The 21,648-nt window shown below is 37.8% G+C and overlaps 1 protein-coding gene across 1 annotated transcript in view; it reads left to right on the plus strand.

Annotated features, from left to right (window-relative positions):
* Positions 1-21,307, plus strand: part of LOC150080492 (arylsulfatase B-like) — a 35,643-nt gene extending 14,336 nt beyond the window's left edge. Inside the window, exons 2-9 of the mRNA XM_090380712.1 lie at positions 4,043-4,202; positions 9,181-9,293; positions 11,670-11,810; positions 15,480-15,602; positions 17,800-17,926; positions 18,141-18,437; positions 19,619-20,094; positions 21,176-21,307. Of these exons, the coding sequence (XP_090236838.1) occupies positions 4,043-4,202; positions 9,181-9,293; positions 11,670-11,810; positions 15,480-15,602; positions 17,800-17,926; positions 18,141-18,437; positions 19,619-20,094; positions 21,176-21,307 (1,569 nt within the window). The remainder of the gene's footprint in view (positions 1-4,042; positions 4,203-9,180; positions 9,294-11,669; positions 11,811-15,479; positions 15,603-17,799; positions 17,927-18,140; positions 18,438-19,618; positions 20,095-21,175) is intronic.
* Positions 21,308-21,648: the final 341 nt, after the last annotated feature.

Below are 21,648 nucleotides of genomic sequence, written 5' to 3' on the forward strand. Positions count from 1 at the left end.
TGTCATCTTTTTCCAGAACTGTTTTAAGAAATGTTGATATTGATGGTTTGATTAAATTCTCTTCTATAGTATGATTTTTCCCAGATTTAGTAATGAGTAAAGAAATTTCATAACTAGCCTCAAGAGTACGATTGACAGTTGCAGTATGAGCAATAAACAGAGACTTTAATGTTGCTCTTTTTTCAAAATTCTTCTTTAAAGTTTGAAAGTAATTTAAATCTGAATTTACACGAGCATTATGTTTCGCCTCAAAATGACCTCGCTTCATTGATTCGTTGGTTAAGCATTGTTGGCATAAAAGACAAAAAGGTGACCTTTGATTGTGGACAGCGGGTATGAAACCAAATTTTAAGTATTCCTCTGACTACTGACGAACTTTTTTTTTACTTGCACTACTCATTTTTCTGTGCAACTGAAAGAAATAAATATAAGATAAATCAAAAACTAAAAATAAACTATGTATTAAAGCTAATTTAATTTTATTTTAATATATCAAAATTAATTATTAGTACGCTTTTTAAATGAATAAATCACACAAATTACTGAATTCGGGCTATTAAATCTGTGGTCTCTGTGAACAAGCAGATTAGTCTAATTTGTCAAAAATGAGATAAGTTCACTATAATAAAGTACTGTATTTATTATTTACTATTACGTGACACGCAGATATTTTCGTTATTGTAGTTTTAGTGTGAGAAATAAATATTTGTATATTCGAATATATGCATGTTTATATGAGAGTATTATACGAGTCGTTGTCTTGTGGAAATATAAAATTTCTTCATCAAAGTCAAAGTATTGCATTATGTTCAAGAATGTTTTTATAGCCTACTTTTCTTAAAATTCCTTCAATTCTAATGATGTCACCCACTCCAGAAAAGCAGGAGCAATTCCCGACCATGATGGAACCACCACCACCACGCTTGACTGTAAGCACTAAACAATTGGCACCATGTTTTCTTCAGTTTATTGTCGAATGTTGATGGCCCTTAGCCCAAGCCAACCATTTCTTTCGATTTTACAGCTTTAATAAGGGTTTTCAGTTGCTACAAGACCTTAAAGTCCTGCTTGTTTAAGACGAAGTTTTAAAGTGGATGCAGACGTAGGAGTTACTCAGTTCCTACGGAACTCAGCTCGGGTTTCAGGCGCACAAAGTCTCGATTGCGTTAAGAAATCGGTGTTATCGTCTTATCTTGTACTTCCGTTGTTAGGCGCGGTTGTTCCTGATCCTGATTTGTCCTTTAAACTGCCATTCTCCATGAATCATCGAATGGTAGTTTTTATGGGCCTTTTTTTAACCACGTGGCTGAGTTAGTCGTTTCCAGGCGAGAGTAGCATGGTTTTTTCTCTCCCACTCTTGGGTTTTTCGTCCAGCAAACAGAAACTCGACCTCAAAACACACACAGTTTTCAGACAATATATACGGCAATATGGCCGTAGTCGCTGATGCTCCTACAATCCTACTACAACTACAACAATCCTTATTTCTTGAGATGTTTATCACGAAATACACAAAGCAAGGTGTCGCGGAATTTAAGTCCGTGCTCTGGGTTATAATAGAAAGAACATGTGCATGTATACTTTCATGTACACTAATGCCAGGAGCATTGTAAATAAATTTGATGAATTCGAAGTAACGATTAAGTCATAAAACGCAAACATTGTAGCGACATCAGAGAAATGGTGTCACTCAGACATAAGTGTTGCTGAATTTGAATATGGGGAGTACAATGTATACAGGAAGGACAAACAGGACCGCAGGGATGAAGGCATACCAAACAGCTATACCGAAAAATAGAGTGGTTCAAGGAACTGGATGCAAAAAATAATTTTGATATCATATACTTGGATTAGGGGCCAAGCGGATGTGCAAGCGGAATACACGAACCCACCAACGGCTTCACCGAGCCTTTCCATCCCAGTTCCACTCTCAACTCCATGTGGTGGCCTCTGGGACCTGAGCAACCTAGAGGAAGGTTGGGTTTCAACCCCAGCGGGATTCTAGGTCAGGTGCAGACGAGAGAAGGAAGGGCCTTCCCTTCAAAATGCTATGAAGGCAGGGCCTATATTTATAGTTACCAGTAGGTAGGCTGGTAATCCCAATTTTGGTGGCGGAGGTACCTAAACAGGTCAGCGGCAGCAAACGCAGCTTCAGCTAGAAGAAGCTACTACCATCAGGGAAAGCAACGGGAAAATATCCTGTAAAGTAAACATATCCCAAAAAATCCAATGATGAAGACTGAACGAACTGGGAAAGACAAAGGTGGAGACATCAAAGGAAGCAACCAGTCACTATACTGAATTACTGGATGATGATGATACTTGGATTTCAGGAAGGCTTTTAATACTGTTCTACATAAAAGACTGCTGTATATATTGGAGCAATGCAGCATTAAGGGCACGCTACTGCTTTGATAAAGGGATGGTTAAGTGGAAGAAGACACAGAGTGGTTATCAATGGGCACTGCTCTTCGTGGACTAATGTTATCAGTGAAGTGCCGGCCCCAATATTTATTAATGATATTGATGAAGGTATATTAGGCCTAATATCAAAGTTGGCAGATGATACAAAGGTTGGTAGGGCGGTTAGCAACAGTAATCAGGTGAGCTACTGCAACAAGATCTTGGAAAATTGTGCCAATGGGCTGAGAAATGACAGTTGAATTTACAAATGCAATTTACTGCATATGGGTAGCAGTAATCTCATAGTAACTTATCAACTGTATGGTACTACACTCAGGGTAGTGGAAAATGAAAAAGACCTGGTGGTATTTGTGCAGACAGATATAAAATTCTTTGAGCAGTGCAAACATGCTGCCAGAACAGCTCATTGCGCTTTTGTCAATGATATACTGAAACTTTGTAAGCAAGGATAAGGAGGTGATTATCCTTTTGTACAAGGCCATGGTTTGGCCCCCATCTTGAGTATTGTATACAGGTCTGGAGGCCTTACTTTAGGAAGAATGTAGAAATATGTGCTGGAACCGGTGCAAAGAAGGGCAACCAGATTGGTGAAGGGAACAAAAGGGTGCTCTTACTTACAAATACTTCAGTTCTGCAAATTGCGGCTTCTGGAAACTAGGCACCTGCACAATGATCTGATTGAGTGTTTAATGCCTTGAATGGATTGAGTAAGCTGAAGGTGGATGACATTCTTCCTCTTGCTGAGTCTACACGCACGACATGAATTTAAGTTGAGGAAAGATGGTTGCAGGATAGAAGAGCGGAACTTTGCCTTCAGCAAGCCTTGATTGTTGTAATACGCTTCCACCTGTTGTTGTAGAAGTGGATTGTTTGAATAAATTAAAGAAGAATTAGACAAATTCTTGGATGGTATGGATGGGAGAAGTGTGTAGTGTTTTTTTTTTTTTTTGTTGATGCTATATAAACTTGCTTTCTTGCATCATTTTTCACCCTTTTACTACTAGTACTACTGCTAACTTACACCAAACTCTTTCTGAATGATGACCTTTCGATTTTATAAGTTACACCTCCATACTCCTCAATCCTCAATTTATATACTGAAAAACATTCTAGAATCATCTACAATATTCTATAATATTGAAACAACGCTCCCGATTTCTAAAATATTCTAGAAGCAGCTGCAACTTTCTACCGCATTAAGTATTCTATACCTTTCTGGAATATTTTCGAAATTTCTTAAAACATAAATATAAAAACTTAAACAAAAAAACTTAAATATAATTAATTTTATTTTTATTTTTATACATAATAGAAAATATTTTAATAAAAATTGATAAGTTGTTACTATTTAAAACAAAAAAACTTTGAATATTAAGAAAAATGAAACGCGATTCCAAACTTTTAGGCCAGTTTGTATACGTTTATAAATTAGTATACTTTTGAGTTACACAGAATCATTACAGTTTTTGGTATTTGCTGCTTAACTTTTCAACAGAAATTTAGATCAATATGAACTGTAATTTTAATTCGTGTCAAGTTGAAAACTCAACTTTTAAAATTTGAATCACACTGATGTTCGTGTGTATTAATATGTATTTGGTGAGTTGGTATATTTCAGGGATGGAATGATATCAGTTTTCATGGATCACCAGAAATTCCAACGCCAAATATAGATGCTCTAGCAGCTGATGGTATATTACTAAATAACTATTACGTCATGCACACTTGCACTCCGTCTCGGGCTGCTCTCATGACAGGCAGATATCCTATTCGAGTTGGTAAGCTAAAAGCTTATAATTAGATCTGTGTTAATTTAACTACACTGAGTGGACAGAACTCAAGTAACGTGTAGGCCTACCTTTCGCCCGAACAAGGGCAGTCACATGGCAAGGCATTGAGTCCACTAGTTCATGAAAGCGTTCCACAGGTATTTCCATCCATGCTTGCTGCATCGCTGTCCATAATTTCGTCGAATTCCTGAGTGGAGGATCCAAAGCTCGAAAGGGCCTTTCCACAGCATGCCAAAGATGCTCTACAGGGTTCATGTCCGGTGAACGGGGAGGTAAATTTTGCGGTATGCTGTTCGAACCATGTTCTAATCACCACGGCTCTGTGGGGAGGCTCAATATCCTGCTGGAAGAGTTCATTGCCCTGTGGGTGCACGATGACCATGAAGAGATGCAAATGGTCTGCAAGGATAGACACTTAACTTGGACTGTTCAGAGATGCATCTAGACGTACAAGCGGTCCTAACGTGTACAGTTAAACACGCCCCAGATCATTACCAACCGTTCACCTGCCTGAAAAGTTCCTTGTTGACATGACAGGTGCATAGCTTCATGTGGTTTCCACCAGATACGCACCCTCCTGTCCACTCGAAATAACTGGAAACGGGACTGATCGGACCACGAGACCCATCTCCAATCATCCAAGGTCCAGTGCGGATGTTCTTTCGCCCAGTTGAGGAGTAGAATCCTGTGTCGTGGTGTTAGCAATAATGGGACTCTGGTGAGTCGGAGGCTCTCATAACCTATTGTGGCCAGTGATGCCTGATGGTCTTGGTGGAGACGTTTCTGGTACCTCCATCGTTGAAGTCGGAGGTGGTTTGTGCCACCGCCTTCCGGTTGGCTGAAACAATGTGAGACAGACATCGACGGCCACGTTCATCCGCCACCTTTCTCCGCCCACAGCGCTGTCCACGATGAGATGTTATTCTGGAAATGACGTATTTCCGATACTCTTGATACTGTCGAACGGACGGGAATAGTGCAATTTGTGTACCACCTCCCCGATAGAGTGACCCATGCGTCGGGCACCCACTATCATCCCTCTTTCAAAGTTGGTTACCATACTGATATCGAATTACCGTCTACGTGAATGCAGTGTACTTATATACTTGCCAAGCTGTGGATTCGTCCACTACCGAGAGGGATGACAGCGCCGCATTGCACAGGAACCACGTATCCCATGAATTCTGTCCTTTCAGTGTACAGCCCAATTAATATAATTTATCGATTTAATATAAGTATTTGAGAGTTGACTGAAAAGTTTGATCTATTTAATTTCTCCTGTCGAGACGAAATTCGTCTGGACAGGAAGCACTTTGATGGACTTTTTTCACACTGTGACCGAAGTAGTAGTCAGTCTCGTGCGAGAGTTGTACGTTTTTTCCTACCAGAAACTCGTCTGCATGAATAAAATCAGGCGAAACGACTGTAGACTTCACACAACTTATTACTATTCTGTCTCCTCATGGCCTTGGTTAACTTGGCACAATTTCAGATTAACCAAAAAAGTTTAGCCATTAATTGTATTTTGTGCCAAAGGAGATTGCAAAAGTCACTTTTTGTCACTGATGTTTGTAGTGTTCATGTTGCGACATGACATCTCTAGTTCGCCTGAATTCAATCAAGAACCCTGTTATTTCAGAAGAGGTTAGCCTCAAAAGAAATGAAAAAAATGTGCGCATTCCTTTTACAGTATCTATAATTAACTTCTCGAGATACCGACCTTCCTATACTTTTCGTTGGTAGGTAACTTTTTGGTCAGTTCTTTTTAATTCACAATATTACATAAACATGCATAAATTTGGACTTTAAATGATTTGAATATTATTTATTTTCAACTTAATCTTTCTAATTTTAGATGATCTCGATTTTCAGATCTTGGATGATGTAAATGGTATAAACTTTCAGCCTTCATTAAGTGTTATTAGTATTAACATCAGCATTGGAAAATAATGCAAGGAAGCAAGCTTATAGAGCATCAGCCAAAAAAAAAAAAAAAAATACCTACCTCATCCCCTTCAAGAATATCTCTAGTTCTTCCTTTAACTTATTTAAAAGATCCAACTCTACAACAACAGATGGAAGTTTGCTCCAACAATCAACCACTCTCTGGCTGAAGTTAAATCTCTGCATATCTATCTTGCAACCACTCTTCATCAATTTGAATTTATGCCCCCCCCCCTCATGTGTATAGTATCAGCAAGAGGAAGAATAGAATGCCATCAACATCGAACTTACTCAATCCATTAAACGCGTTAAACACTTCAATCAGATCTCTTCGCAGAGCCTGGTCTCCAGATGCAGCAATTTGCAGAACTGAAATGAAGTCTTTTTTGGAAAGAGCACGCTTTTGTTTTCTTCACTAATCTGGTTGTCCTTTTCTGCACTCGTTCTAACAGAGCTACATCTTTTGTAATCTAAAATAAGGTCTCCAGGCCTGTATGCAGTACTCAGGATGCTGCCTGGCTATTGCTTTATATAATGCGTTAATCACCTCATTCACATTCTGCTAGTAAAGTTCTTATATATCATTCACAAAATCCCATGATCTGGCCTGGCAGCCTGTTTGCACTACTCAAAAAACGTCATATCTGACTGCATTACCCTGAGTGTAGTACCACACAGATGGTATGCTGCTCTGGGATTACTGCTACCCGTGTGCAGAACCTTGCATTTGTCAATGTTGAACTTCAGCTACCATTTCTCAGCCCATCTGCCTAATTTTTCCAGATCTTGTTGCAGTAGCATACCTTGATTACTGTGATTAACCATCATGCCAACCTTTGTGTCATCTGCAAACTTAGGCATTAAGCCTGATATACCTTCATCAATATCATTATTATCTCATTAGTGGAAGAAGATAAAGCCAACTACTATAGCACTCAGAGAACGGCCAGAGAGAAAAACTGGATAAACAATTGTCAAAATCAGTTGGCAATAAATAAGATGGAAGCTTGACGTTTATGCCAAACCCGATCAAAAGCCTTTGAAATGTCAAGAGAAACTGCTTGAGTTCCACCGAATTTTTCCACTGTATTTGTCCACAGTTAGGTAACATAAGCCAATATATCATCATAGGATCGACACTGATGGCATCCATATTGGCGATTATTGTTCGGATGGAAGGTTTTAAGATAGTTTTGGAGTTGGCGGTTAATGGATTGTTCCATTACTTTGGAAAGACTAGAGGTAATTGCAGTAGGATGATAATTGAGTGGGAGGAATTTGTCACCCGTTTCAGGAACTGGCTGGATATGATCAAATTTCCAAGAAGAAGAGAACAATACCAGTGGAATAAAAAGTGTAAAACGGCGAAATAGAACAAGAATAAGCTCCAGAGCACATCTTTTGAGAACAAGTGGACAAATATCATTATGATCTGCAGCCTACTTCGCATCAAGATTGTACAAAATTCTTCCTTCTTACATCCTTTTGAAGGAAGACCATAGGCGGCATTGAGTAGCATGTACTAGGAACAGTAGGAAGTAGCTTACCAAGATCGTCAATACAAGAGTTAGAAGAAAAAGGATGCTAGTAAATTGGCTTTATCTTTAGCTGAGATGACTTGAACCAACAGATTTTTAACAAAGGTGGGATTGGCAAAAGTTGCGGTCAGTAGCTTCGGCAAGAGACCAGAATACTCGATTATCGTTTGGACACGATGCAACTTTTCTGCTCTTAGTCTTTTCAAAATCTACTTTGAACTGATTAATAACTGCTTCAAATTTGTTGGTAGCAGAAAATGAACCTGGAGATTTTCACAAACCAGTTGTGATATGTAATCTTCTTATCTTGAACAGCTTTAGCACGTTTAAACCACATAAAATTTAATTTAAACTACACGACTTGTACACTATAGGAAACAACTTGATCTACTTAAATAACCCAGGACACTTACTTTTTAAAATGGCGAGTAATTTGCACCTTTGGGCGGCAGCTGTTAACTACTGTAGGTCTTTCCTACAGTAGTTAACAGCTGGGTAAAAGGAAGGATTTACCGAGGCGCAGTTGTTCAGGGCCCCTTTGCATATAGGCCGACCGGGCTAGCCGGGTGGGTGAAGTGCCTGCCTGGCAACCCAAAGGTCGCGGGTTCGAATCCTGTCTCGGGCTTGGATCAGAGTAGTGCAAAAAACCTTGGGTCCATTAAGGCCACAGAAGCCGATGCGTCAACAACTAACAAAGAAAAAAAAATTGCATATAGATTTAGGTAGTTTGGGAGCCCTGGAGCATTTCCTCAGAGCTCCACAAAATAAGTTCGCGAGCAGCCTGGAACAATGCAATTACTGTTGGTCTAAATCTCCGGGATCTTATTTTGTGGGCCTCTAAGGGACTGTGCTTCAGTACCACAAACAACCTAAATCTATTTGCATATACTCTATTGAGTTTTCTTCAGCGACAAAATTGTTGTGTTTTTGATGGACAGGACATAAGAGTTGTCAATTTTGTCGATTCCTTTTCTTACAGTAAAGGTACAGAAAGGTAAATAATATAATTAAGCTATTTTTGATAATGATATTTTGATTTAGGCGACGGTTAATATATGTCTTTAAGGAACATGATCATATGAAACTTCAACCATGCCCTCTGAGAAAAGCTATCACATCTATATAATGTGACGTGATGCCGAAGAGAATTAGATAAAGAAATAAAATAATGTATTGTACTCTAAAACGCAAGTTTTAGATTAAAATTGTAATTAGGGACTGCATTGTCCCTGATTACAATTTTATTTTGCGCTTTATGGGATTGTCTATAATTATTGAACATATATTCACCATTTAGTTTATCTTTTAAAATGTGATTTCTCATAAGGTACCAGACTGATTTAAATGGAGAAAAAACCCTTTCTTCCATATTCTCGAAAAATGTAAGCTAAATATAAAATAAAGTAAATTGAGCAAAATAAAAACATTTTCAGCAGATGCTGGTATTTTCATCTCTAATGAATTATTGTATTTGTTCCTTTAAGGATTGCAGCATCTTGTGTTGAGGTCTGCTGAGCCATCCGGCTTACCTTTGGAATTCAAACTCCTGCCACAATACCTGAAGGAGAGAGGATACTCTACACATGGAATTGGAAAGGTATTGTAAATTTTGAGATTCCTTTTGTGGAAAGACTGCTTCCCCACCTCCTTTTGGTTGTTTCTTGTATCAAAAGTAACCTAACTTTTTCCTGTTTCCTGTTTCTTGTTTTTCCTTTTCCTCCAGAGTCTGATTTTTCATTATCGGAAATGAGGAGATCAAAGAAGACTGTAGATTTCAAGAAATTTTGATCAAGAATTGATATTTGAGAGTAGGCTGAGAGGGTTTGTTTTCCCTTTGTCAATATACGCGAGTCACAAACGCCCAAGTTTCTTGCCTCCCCCCCCCCCGTTGCTGGACATTGTTTCTGTAACAGGGTGCATACTCAGTCTTTTTGAAATTTTGAGGGATGAAGACTTAATTTTTTTGGAGAAAAATCCATCCACTTGCAGTCCAAATCTGACTAACTTCTGCCATTCACAAGAGGAAGTAACTTCGATTCGATTTGAGCCAGTGGCCGTGGCCACTACATTATTGGCTACAGCTAGCGGAGTAGTAGAAGATAGCCACTACCTGAAAGATGGTACTGCACCTCTGAATAGTAGTTATCTGATTTACGTGTTAAGCACCATAGCATCTAAAATTGCATGATATCAGTATATTGTATCTGCAATTGCATATATTTTCGGGTCGGCTTGCTGTTTGCTGACGTGCTTCTGGGCGGATTTTGGGAGGGAGGGTAAACTATGCAGACTTACCTGAGACTAACTCAGCCACGTTGTGCAAACCTCACATTTAGAAGTTGAAACTTCAGTTGATATTTTTCAGACAATATCTGCAACTGATCCAGTACATTTTGAAGCAACATGTTTAGTTCTGGTTTTGGTCGTAAACTCACCTAACTTTAAAACTTCCCCGGTATCCATTGTCTATGTCACTAAGCAAATTAGAAACAAGAGAGGCCCCAAAACTGATCTTGAGGTGCTCCAATTACTTCTCTAATCCGTACTGAATAATGTCTTTTGGTTTGTGAGCTGCACACACTAATGCATCATGGATCCCAAACACCTCTTCTTTAAATGTCAACCTTCATCTCGATATCAGAAAGCTAATTTGGGTTCCTAGTTTTAATTCTTTTAATATTTTAATTTCATAACTTTCACAAAACGATGCGGAAAGTATGTACTTTTATCAAAGAGAAACTTAGCTATTTTAATTTTCATTTCTTTTTAATTCTTCTTCAAGTTCATCAAACCATTCAGATTAAGAGGTGAGTCTCAAAACGTATAATATTTTGTTATTGCACTTATTTAGTTTTCAGATTTCTCTTTTAATAATAGTATTAATAAATACTAGGGGGGGATTCGACCCTTGCTCGTTTTGCTCGCCCACCCCCGCGCACCCTTTTCTACGTAAAATGTAGAAGTAAACGTAGTAAGTCAAATCTTTTCTACGTAAAAGACACACCTGTCGAAACGCTGATCGATATCTAATCAGGTAATGACTATGTAATTATTTACCTGTGCATTTGTACTGCACGGCATTCTCAAGGTCGAATAAATATCACTGTAAAACTCCAGAACGATGTATACCCTCCAACATGGCGGCAAGCAAAACATTGGGAAAACAGTGATTGACAAGTTGACTCCCATATTTCGACAAACGGACAGGAACAAAGCAGTGATTGGCATCTGCCAATCACTGCTTTGTCCGCCCACTGCCCTCCTAGTTGATATGCCTAGGGTCTTTTTCCCCACATTTGCTGCTGTTTTTAAATCAAGAACTCGTTTTCCCATTTTAAAACAGCGGGATGGAGCTATAAACACTCTACCTAAGCCAACTCCCCCTCTCCTGGATGACACAAAACAATCAGAAAAGGGAGTTGCCTTCACCTGTAAATTATCGTAGTCTTCCTCACTTCCATCGAAGTACCTGCTGGAGTATACTATACTGGACTTCAGCCAATATATCACTATGTAATTATATACCTGCGTTTACATAGGGATGAGGAATACATGAGGAATATTTTTGCATCCGAAAGAGCAGGACTAAAATATTTAACTGAAATATTTACAAAATACTAAACCTCGGTAATTACAAATATACAATATACATTGATATACAAAAAATGTTGCAATGGAACATCCAATGTTAGACAGTGAATTAGTGCACAAGGTTGGTGAACGTTATAGAGGCAGTTGTCAATAATTAATTGCATTTGTAGTGACGTAATTGCCTCGCCCACTTCTCCCATTGGCTCGAATAAATATCACTATGAGGAAAACTATTTTAATGTATAGATAGATATAGGTGAGATCCTAATGATATTTAAGTTACAAGTGTCTAGCTTGAAAAGTTTAGGTAACATTTAAGTTGCTATTATAATAAATTACTCTGTATAATTTATATTCTGACTCGATAATGATTTAATTTCAGTGGCATCTTGGTTTCTTCAAAAAGGAGTATACACCAACTTATCGAGGATTCGATTCATTTTTTGGTCAGTGGGCCGGACTTGGGGATTACTATGATCACACCTGCCTTGAGCTCGCATGCGATAATCAGGACGAAATTAAGGTAGATATCGTTATAATGACTTCACTACAGAAACCTTTTCTTCGCAGTGGTTATATTTCTATCATAATTGTAAAATAAGCACGTGTGCAAAACTTATTGTATATTTTTGTATGCGACTAATTATGGTGCTCATTGCATCACTTGCAAAATTCACCGGATTTCTGTGAAGTTTCTCAATATATCATATATGTTTTGTAATAGCATTACTCTATTGCATCATCCGTCTCTTGCAAGCTCTGCTAGGATCACACAATCATGTGTGATCCTAGCGGCAGTATGTGTATGTGCCACGAGCCCAGTATTCTTTCCTATCACAATGGCTAAATTTCCACAATTAATACCGCGTAGGAAAACTGTTGTTGCTGAGTTGAATGCAGAGGGACATTCTACGCATGAAATAGCTAAAAGGATTCAGTGTAATCAGTCACCAATTGCAGGTTTATTACGAAAATTATCAGAAACTGGTAGTCTAAACAAAAAGAAAGGACGCGGACGTCCGCGAATATCTTCTGCAGCGCAGAACAGATTTCTGGTCTGCTGCGTGTCCGAAGCAGAAGATCCTCATCGACAGATCTCAAAACATCATGGAAGAAGGATATAGGAGTAAAGGCAACTGCTACATTTACCGATGGGAAAAAGCGTCTAAAGTGCATAGATACCTTTTCTCATCGGGATTAACAGCACATGGCCTAAGAAAAAAGCCACTTTTGACGCAAAAAATGAAAGTCCAGCGTCTAAAGTGGGAAAAAGAGTAAGCTAGTTGGTCTGAAGGTCAGTGGAAATCTGTTATTTTCTCTGACGAATCAAAATTCGGCTTGTTTGGTTCGGACAGCCAGCAGACTGTTAAACAAAGAAGAGTTTGGTTGAATGGTTGTTGTTGGGTTTTAGGAGCATCGGCAACTAAGGCCATGTTGCTCCGTAATTATTGTCTGTAAATTTCTTGTGTTCTGAGGTCGATTTTCTGGACAAAAACCCGAGTTTCCGCGAGAAAAAACCATGCTACCCTCGTCTGAAACCGACTAACTCAGCCATGTTGTGAAAAATACCCATAAAAATTCCTGCCGTCATCGCCGGAACCCGAACTCAGGTCTTTTCCATCCGTTGTGGGGAAGACGGCGATCCTACCAACTGTGCTACCCACGAGGGCCGAGGAAAAGTAGAAGAATTCGTCCTGACTGTATCGTTTCCACTATGAAACATTCTGCATATCGAGTGATATGGGGCTGTATTTCACATAGAGGAGTTAGTCGTCTTGAATTTGTGAAGGGCACTTTGAATACTGATATGTACAAGGACATTCTTGAGACAAAATTACTTCCCACAATTAGAGATCACTATGGGGATGTTGCCAATTGCATTTTTCAGGAAGACTCTGCTTCATGTCATAATCCTTCAATCACAGGGGGTTGAAGGAAGTCTTTTGGGATCATAGATCGGACCAACAACGAGCTGGAGGATATTATAAATTCGACCAGGATAATTACTTCCAGGAAAACACAACACCAATCTACCAAGCCATAAGAAAGATCAACAAACGGCACACAACAATCCACCTCAACAAAGGGACCACACTCATACAGAAAGAAGAAACAAAGACAGAAAGATCGTCGAAGATGGCACTCCATGGCAGACAGTACAATGACCTCCGTCAAGACTACATAGACAAAATTTCTTCCAATGCTTGGCTAACGAACGGAAGGCTTGTCTCCAAGATCGAAGTATCATGCTCGTCATTCAAGACCAGGCAGTCAACACTACGAACTGCGTGAAATATATTGCCAAGGACCCTGGAGTAACAGATAACACATGTCGATGGACATGTGTTATCTGTTACTCCAGGCCCTAGAAACAATCCAGCACATCACCGCATCCAGATGATGTGCTGGGTTGTCACCCAGACGGATTACATTCACAGACATGACCAGACGGCCAGGATAATACATCAGAAGCTAGCGCAAAAATACCAGCTGATCAAAGAAAGTTTACTGTATTACAAGTACGAGCCTCAGGCCGTACTAGCGACTTCTGTTCACAGACTATACTGGAACCGTGCGATAATAACGGACAATACGATCTCGCACAACAGACCAGATATAATTTTCATCAATATAAAGGAAATTGCAACCAGCCTAATCGACACAGCCGTACCCAACACCAGCGACTTTGAGAAAAGATATCAGGAAGTACTCAGACCTAAGATAGGATGTAAAAAATTATGTGGCATATGGAACAAGTAACGACCATCCCATGTCAGCCACCGGCATGATGCCAAAGAGCCTACATACGAACCTATCAACAATAGGTCTCCTAGAGAACACCTTCAGAGAACTCCAAGAAAATCGCGATCTTGAACACCTATAGGATAGTAAGAGAGTTCCTCCATCAATAACAGTAAGCGGGCGTAACAATCACCCTGAGCACTTGGTACCAGTACCCGTCACGGGGCGAAAAAACCCCAATAAAGGAGAAAAAGGTTTTTTTTTATTATAATAAATAATAAAATAATTATAATAAATTATAATAATAATAAACTGGCAATCCATGGATTCACTGAGGGCTACTGAAACCAATTCTGTACAACTTTGGCTTTGTACTCTGTAAACATTTCTGAACAACATAGCATATTATCCTGTTAGAATAACCACATGAATACTGCAGCCATGAAGGGATACGTCTTGGCAGAAACAATTTACAGATAAGCTGTGGCATCCAAATGTTACTCGACTGATATCAGAAATCCCAGTGTGAGCTGCGAAGACATTTCTCATATTATTATACCACTACTACCGACAGGACGATCCATGAACTCGTGTTGATTTTACAATATTCTGATCCTCCCATCAGCTTCGAACACCAGGAACTGGGATTCATCATACCAGACGCGTTTTTTTTAATAATCCTCCACTGTCTAAGTGTGGGTGTTCCTGAGCCTACTATAACTATACCTTCGTGTTTTTTGCTGACAGGAGTTTGGTTCTCGTCTGCGTACTCCACCGGTGACAAAGTAGGAGTTGTGCATTCTGGAATGCCTCTTTGGTTACCACTGGTTTGTTATTTGACTGACTGTAGCCTTTCTATTTCCCTGCACAATCTTCGTTCACCTCTTGCATCAACGAACTGTATCTGACCACATTATCACCATTGGTTGCATGTTATTTGGTTGTTGCACCAATCTCCATACACTTGAGAAAGTCGTGTGAAAATCCCAGATGGGTTGCAGTTTCCGAGGTATTCATACCGATGCGTCTGGCACCGCATTCAAAATCGCTTCAGTTTTTCTTCTTGCCCATTCTCACACTGAATTGCATACATACAACCTTCCTAGACATCTGTCCATCTGCGATGTGACGCAAGTAGATTGGCGCGAAGACGTGATACTATTACTGAAGGAACTCCAGACTTTTATTTTTTCCAAATGAGCCAATAGCGAATCCACAGCGTTGCTACGGAGGCACCATTAACACAACAGTTTTGTGTACATTAGATGTAAGTTCTAAATAATGGACGCATATCCTCTTATAGATAAAGTTACTTGTGCAGCCAGGCTTGAAGCTATTAGTAGCTCAAATTTGGAAATATTAGAACACAGCAAATTAGATGTCTATATAAGTCAGCTTAACATCGTCTATGTACGAAAATGAGTATATCTCAATAAAGTTCTTGTTTCAGGTCATGTGGGGTCGCGATCTACATGATGGACTCGACGCTGTTTATGGCATGCAGGGACGTTATTTAACCGATGTGTACACAGAAAAAGCGTTAAATGTTATTCAACAACACAATAAATCTCAGGTAAGATTGCACCAGTTAATTATATGTAATAACTTTCTAAGTTATTCGTTACCAACTGTTGAAATTCTCACCAAATTTTCCTTAAAACTATTATTTGGATTTTTCAACCTTAAAAGATTTAGCTAAAATCATAATAAAATAATAAATCTTAGATTCCAAAAGAGTAGTATTCTAAAAGAATATTGTGTACAATACATGTGTGTTGTGATACACAGTACTTCTCTATATCCACAAACTGGTACATGGTACTGATACATCTACTTCTCTGTAGAGAATGTTATGATGCGCTGGTACTCGGAATGAACCAGAACCCATTGGAACATCATTCCGGTTCGTTATACGCTCACTCAATGTCATGTATATAAATGATGTTAAGAATAATATATTTTATTAATGAGTGTTCTGTTTCGTAAAATTCCATTTCGATCCCTGGACTGGTGTCCGAAAGTTAAATTGCAATCATAAAATCTGAAATATCGGATCCACGGCGCTGCTATGGTTCTATTGTTACTGGTATTATACGGTATGCTATTATTGAAGGAAACTCCAGATTTTTTTCCAAATGAGCGAATGGACACCAATCCCCAAATCTATTAGAACCTATAGTACTTAGTACCGTGCGGGGGTTTAAAGTTGGGAAGATAAAAGGAGGTCGTTTACCAAGATCATCAATACACGAGTTAGAAGAAATGTGGGATGCTAGCAGATCGGCTTTATCTTTAGCTGAGGTGGCAATAGAACCATCTGGTTTAAACAGAGGTGCGAGTAGAGATGAACGGACAAAAGTTGCGGCCAATAGCTTTGGCAAGAGACCGACATTCTCGACTACCATTTGGACAAAAAACAAGTTATCTACTCTTAGCTTGTTCGAAATCTAGTTTGGACTGATTAAAAATTGCTTTATAATTGTTGGGATTTTGGTGTAGGCAGAAAACGAACGTGGAGATTTGGATACAAACTAATTGCGATATGAAACATTCTTGTCATGAACAGCCTTAGCACATTTATTGGAAAATCAAGATTTAGGTAAAGGACGAGATTTTACGGTGGAATGTGGAATAAAAAATTTCTTCCTTACAAGACTAATTTCACTGACATGATTTGAGCAAACACTGACACCAGAAAATTTAAAACAGCAAAAAAAAAAAAAAAAAATAATAATAAATAATAATAAATAAGTCTGACCCAGGAAAAGAAGAATTGAGATCTCGCATATCTCTTTTTTTCTTTTCAAGAAGGTAGAGGCAGTGAGATTATACACTAGCTGAGCCGGGAGCTTCCTGTGAGAGTTACTAATTGGTTCGGCCCGGTGGACCATCTAGCGGCCGGCCTGCTAATACCGTTTTTGAACTGTACCCTCGAAATGTAAGGACGATTGGAACTCACCACAGTGACCATCATAGCTTCAAAAGACATCAATCATACTGCATGATGAAAGAAATGGGGGGGGGGGGGTTCCGGAGTTTGCTCTTGAGATTACACATGGGTTTCATCACTTCAAGCCAACAATAAGTGGTCGTATTGCAAAGTGGTGGTATTGCACCGGTTGATGAGCATCAACTATCACATAGCATCGCCTAGTAACAGAGAGGGGCGGCATGCCCCTGTGTAGTGTGGACACCATATCTTGAACCCTGCTTACGTTTCACACGGTATAATTCAGTCTCAGTGAGTGGATTATCATGAAGTTATGTTTAACACTTTCAGAAAGAGCTGTCAAGCCGTTCCAAATTTATTAAAATCGAATGCATAGAATTCTTCTGATTTTGATAAATTTCTTATTTCTTTTTTTCATACATATCACTTTTATTATTTATGAAAACTCTGTTAGAACTTATAGTACTTTTAATACCATGTATGGATTGAAGGGTAAGAAGATAGAAGATACGTACATATTTAATTATTTTTAGGAAATCAATTAGTAATTGATTGTAGCAAGTTAATTAGTATTTACTTTTCACTAATATTAAAAATGAAAATCGAACTAATTTAAGAAAAACATTGAATGTGCCTGAAACGTAACGCAGTACGTGCGTTTAACTAACTAGTTTATTACTTAATAATTTTCTAATGTAAGATTTGTGGATGCGCTGCACCAGCGAAACACATAATGATAACATTTTTAACTGGCAATCATACATTAGTGTTTAGTAGAGTTTCTTATTATTTGCTCTTATTTCTTATTTGTTCACTGTAGCCCCTATTCCTCTACGTCGCTCATATAGCTCCACACGTCGGAAACAGTTACCAGCGTCTGCAAGCTCCCCCAACCTATGTGAATAGGTTTCCATACATAGAGGACATCGAAAGAAGAACTGTAGCAGGTAAGGTATATTAGAAAAGATTTATGATTAATTCTATCTTTATTAGAATGCTCGTAGATATAAACAGAATAAAATTGAATTTCCTACGTATGGACATTAGATAATTATTAACTGATTTTGTCTCTAACTCATACGTTTTTTATAAATTAATGTATTAAATGGAATTAATTTAATGGCTTTTTTAATGAACATAATCAGTTTAAAATTAAAACAGGCATGATGGCGGCCCTAGATGATTCTGTAGGAAAGATATTTGAAGCGCTGGATGCAGAAGGAATGTTGGACAATTCTGTTGTGATCTTCTCTACAGACAACGGAGGAGCAGTGAATCGTAGTTGGGGATCTGCTAATTCCAACTGGCCGTTGCGAGGAGGAAAATATACCTTATGGGAAGGAGGTGTTAGGGGAAGTGCCGCTCTTTGGAGTCCTTTGTTGGGAAACAAAGAGGGCAGAATTTCCATGCAAATGATGCATGTCACTGACTGGCTGCCAACTTTCTTCCACCTAGCAGGTAGGTGGAAATTTCGTAGTGAATGTATTGAATTAGCATTACTCTTTTTTTTAGCTGCTTGCGTTACTAAATAGGATTCCACTTTCTCTATCTGTAGGCTTTTGTCGAAATAGTTTATTGTATTAGGTATTAGAATAAATCAGAAAAAGAGTAGAAAGCAGTTAATTCTTAGTAATTTTGCAAAAAAAAAAACCTAAATTGTTTTCCTTCTTTATGTTTAAGAAGTTTAATTGAATTGAACTGACATCAGATTTCAGGTTGATTATTGTTAACTGAATGTGCCCTGGTTCAGGATCCGAAGGCTTTGATCAAGAAGGCTTTCTTGATCTAGACCCCACGACCAGATTCAAGTCGACATTGTGTTATCGATGTAACTGCCTCCTTTCGCTGTTGTTTCAAAACTTCCAATTCTTTTTGTACAAATGTTTATTAATTTTATCACAAAGTAGGATCCAGACCGCTACATGTTGCACATTTTCTGATGCGGACCGTGAACGATTTCAATGCGTTTGCTTAAATAATCAATCTATATACGTGGCAGAGGCTGGACGGAAGACAGATTGCAGCGCGTTTGTTGGTCTCTTTGCTATTCAAATTTTTTTTAATATAAATTGCCTTGTTAAACATTGTTTTTCTTGTAACGCAGTTTTGTAACTTATAATTTGATTTACAGTCTGCTTGCTGCTGGGTAAGTGGACCGTGCAACTGTCCTTTTTAGTGAATTATTTTTAAAATAAGACGGATGCACGGGATGGTCAGTGTTTCAAAAATACAGCAAAAAAGTTTCAAGTGAGTGCTTCTAACAACTTACAAACTCAGCTTCTTTTAATAGCAAAATTGATAATATTGCGGATGAATATAACATTACACTTCTCTTAGGAGAAGTGTTGGTTATTTATAGGTGTGGTAGCTGCATGATTTGAGAGATCACTACCTTTGTAAAAGGTGTGCCAACAAACTTTTGTTTGATTAAACATTATCAATAGTTTCTGACAAATCCATGTTTACAACTGTATTATTTTCTATAGTCACACTCATTAAAGACTTTAATCTTTCTGACATACTGTAAAAATAAAAACATTTTCAGTGTTGTGTGTGAATTTTTGCTATTTCTTTTACGATTAAAAAAGGAAGTAGTAGTAGAAATTTTACTATTTCTTTTTTTCTCTTTCGTTTCGCAGGTGGAAACCTATCTGATCTCGGAAAAATTGATGGCTTAAATATGTGGGAAAGTTTAGTTGACGGACTTCCATCTCCAAGAGAAGAACTGCTGGTTAATATAGATCCACTTATTGGAATATCTGCACTCAGACATAAAAATTATAAAGTGGTCAATGGAACTCTAAATAATGGTGATGTTTATGACTACTGGTACGATTATTCTGGTAGGAACTTTACATTTCCAGAATCCAGTCTTTCTACGAACATGGGGGGTTGGGTATGGAATGGCAGCAGTTCCGCTGTTGGCGATGTGTTAGTTCGCAGGGGTAGACCCTTTCCACCTACAGACAATAGCTGGCACCAGAAATCCGAAATTAAATGTGACGAAATTCCAGAATTTTCCATGGAAAACTGCAAACCAGCAAACGCTCCATGTCTGTTCGACATCGACACTGATCCCTGTGAACATCATAATTTAGCTGATATATATCCACAAGTAAGTCTATGTTCGTATTGTTAATATCTTTAATGAAACTTATATAAAACAGATCTTATTTTGTGCTCCTCACATTCTGGTAAAAAGTAAAGTTTGTGATCTTCAAGATATCGCACAACTTGGAAATTATGGCTGCCAAAAAGTAAATTAACTCTTATTCACACACGCATTGCCTTATGAATACATACTACTGGAAAATTTAGTATACAAAGTAAATTTCAGAAGTTCTCAGAAATATATCATAATCAGTCTCTCGCAAATAGAGAGAGAGCATCACCTGTGTAACCGAAGTTTGGTCCAATCATTGATAAAAGCAAAATGTTGGGAAGTTCCCTTTCAGCTCCATCTAAATTCCCAGTTCTTTTTAGGCTTTCCGTAGACTTCCAGGCAGCATTCTACTATTCCTCCTAGTCTTGACTTACCTTGTAGGGATTTTTACTTGTTTCTGTATTAAAAGAAACACGTCGTCTCGTTTAATATTAATGTGCCTTGATCAGTTGAATTGTTTGAAGCCCAATCTCTGAATGTTTTCTAGACTTATCTGTCTTAAAATCGAAGCCTACTTATTAGTAAGTGATAAGTGCACTGATATAAAGGGATTATAAGAAAAATAATTAATTTTGTATAATTTCATCCCACGAATTTCATTTGGTCATTTACATTTCATTTAAATTAATGTAAATAAATAAAATAATTTAATTTTTTATCATAAATTGTTATAAAAATGTTTAAATATTGTCATAATAATAATTTTTGAATTATTGTTATATAAATTATATGAATTTCGTTATTTATATTAAAATAATTATAAAAGCATGGAAATACAAAAAAGGAGAGCAGAATAATGTCAGTTATCACATAAATCAATCTTCTTCATACAAAATTTAAATTTTTTTATTTTCTATTACATTGTACTTTCGTTTGGAAGAAAATAATCCTGGTTGTTCCTCTGAAAAAGAAGCTTAAATCTAGGTTATTTCAAGTTCTGTAAATTACAGAACACTGTGATTGTGTAATTTACATTTCATGTTTTTTTATGAATTTATTGCAAATATTCATATATGAAATATTTTAATTGCAGATAGTGGAATCGTTAATGAAACGTATAGAAGAATTCGTAAATAGTTCAGCGCCAATTTTAACAAAGCCTTGTGATCCACTAGCTAATCCTGAGAGACACAATTTCTCATTTACCAACTGGATGGACAAATAATGAATAAAGGAAGGAACTCTCTGTCACGCATACAATTCAGAAGAAATAATCGCTGACAAAAAAGGAATCAGATACAAAATACTTTTATGTATGTATGTGATTCAGAATGTCAGATTAAACTCTTTCAGGAAAGAAAGAGACACGTTCCTTACGTAGAAAAATTTGTATTACTTTTGTAGAGAAGTTTTTTTAAACTTTTGTATCTTAATTCATCTAGTTCGTTCTAATAGGATTGCATTGTGTATCCGACAAGCGGGAAATATAAAAAATAAAAAAAATTGGAATTACTATAGATCATTTGTCAAATTATGTGTAGAAAATCTGAGTAATGGTTAAACATC

Source organism: Mastigoproctus giganteus, chromosome 9, assembly GCF_048544385.1.
Source record: "Mastigoproctus giganteus isolate SK-2022 chromosome 9, ASM4854438v1, whole genome shotgun sequence".
Classification (NCBI taxonomy): Eukaryota; Metazoa; Arthropoda; class Arachnida; order Uropygi; family Thelyphonidae; genus Mastigoproctus; species Mastigoproctus giganteus.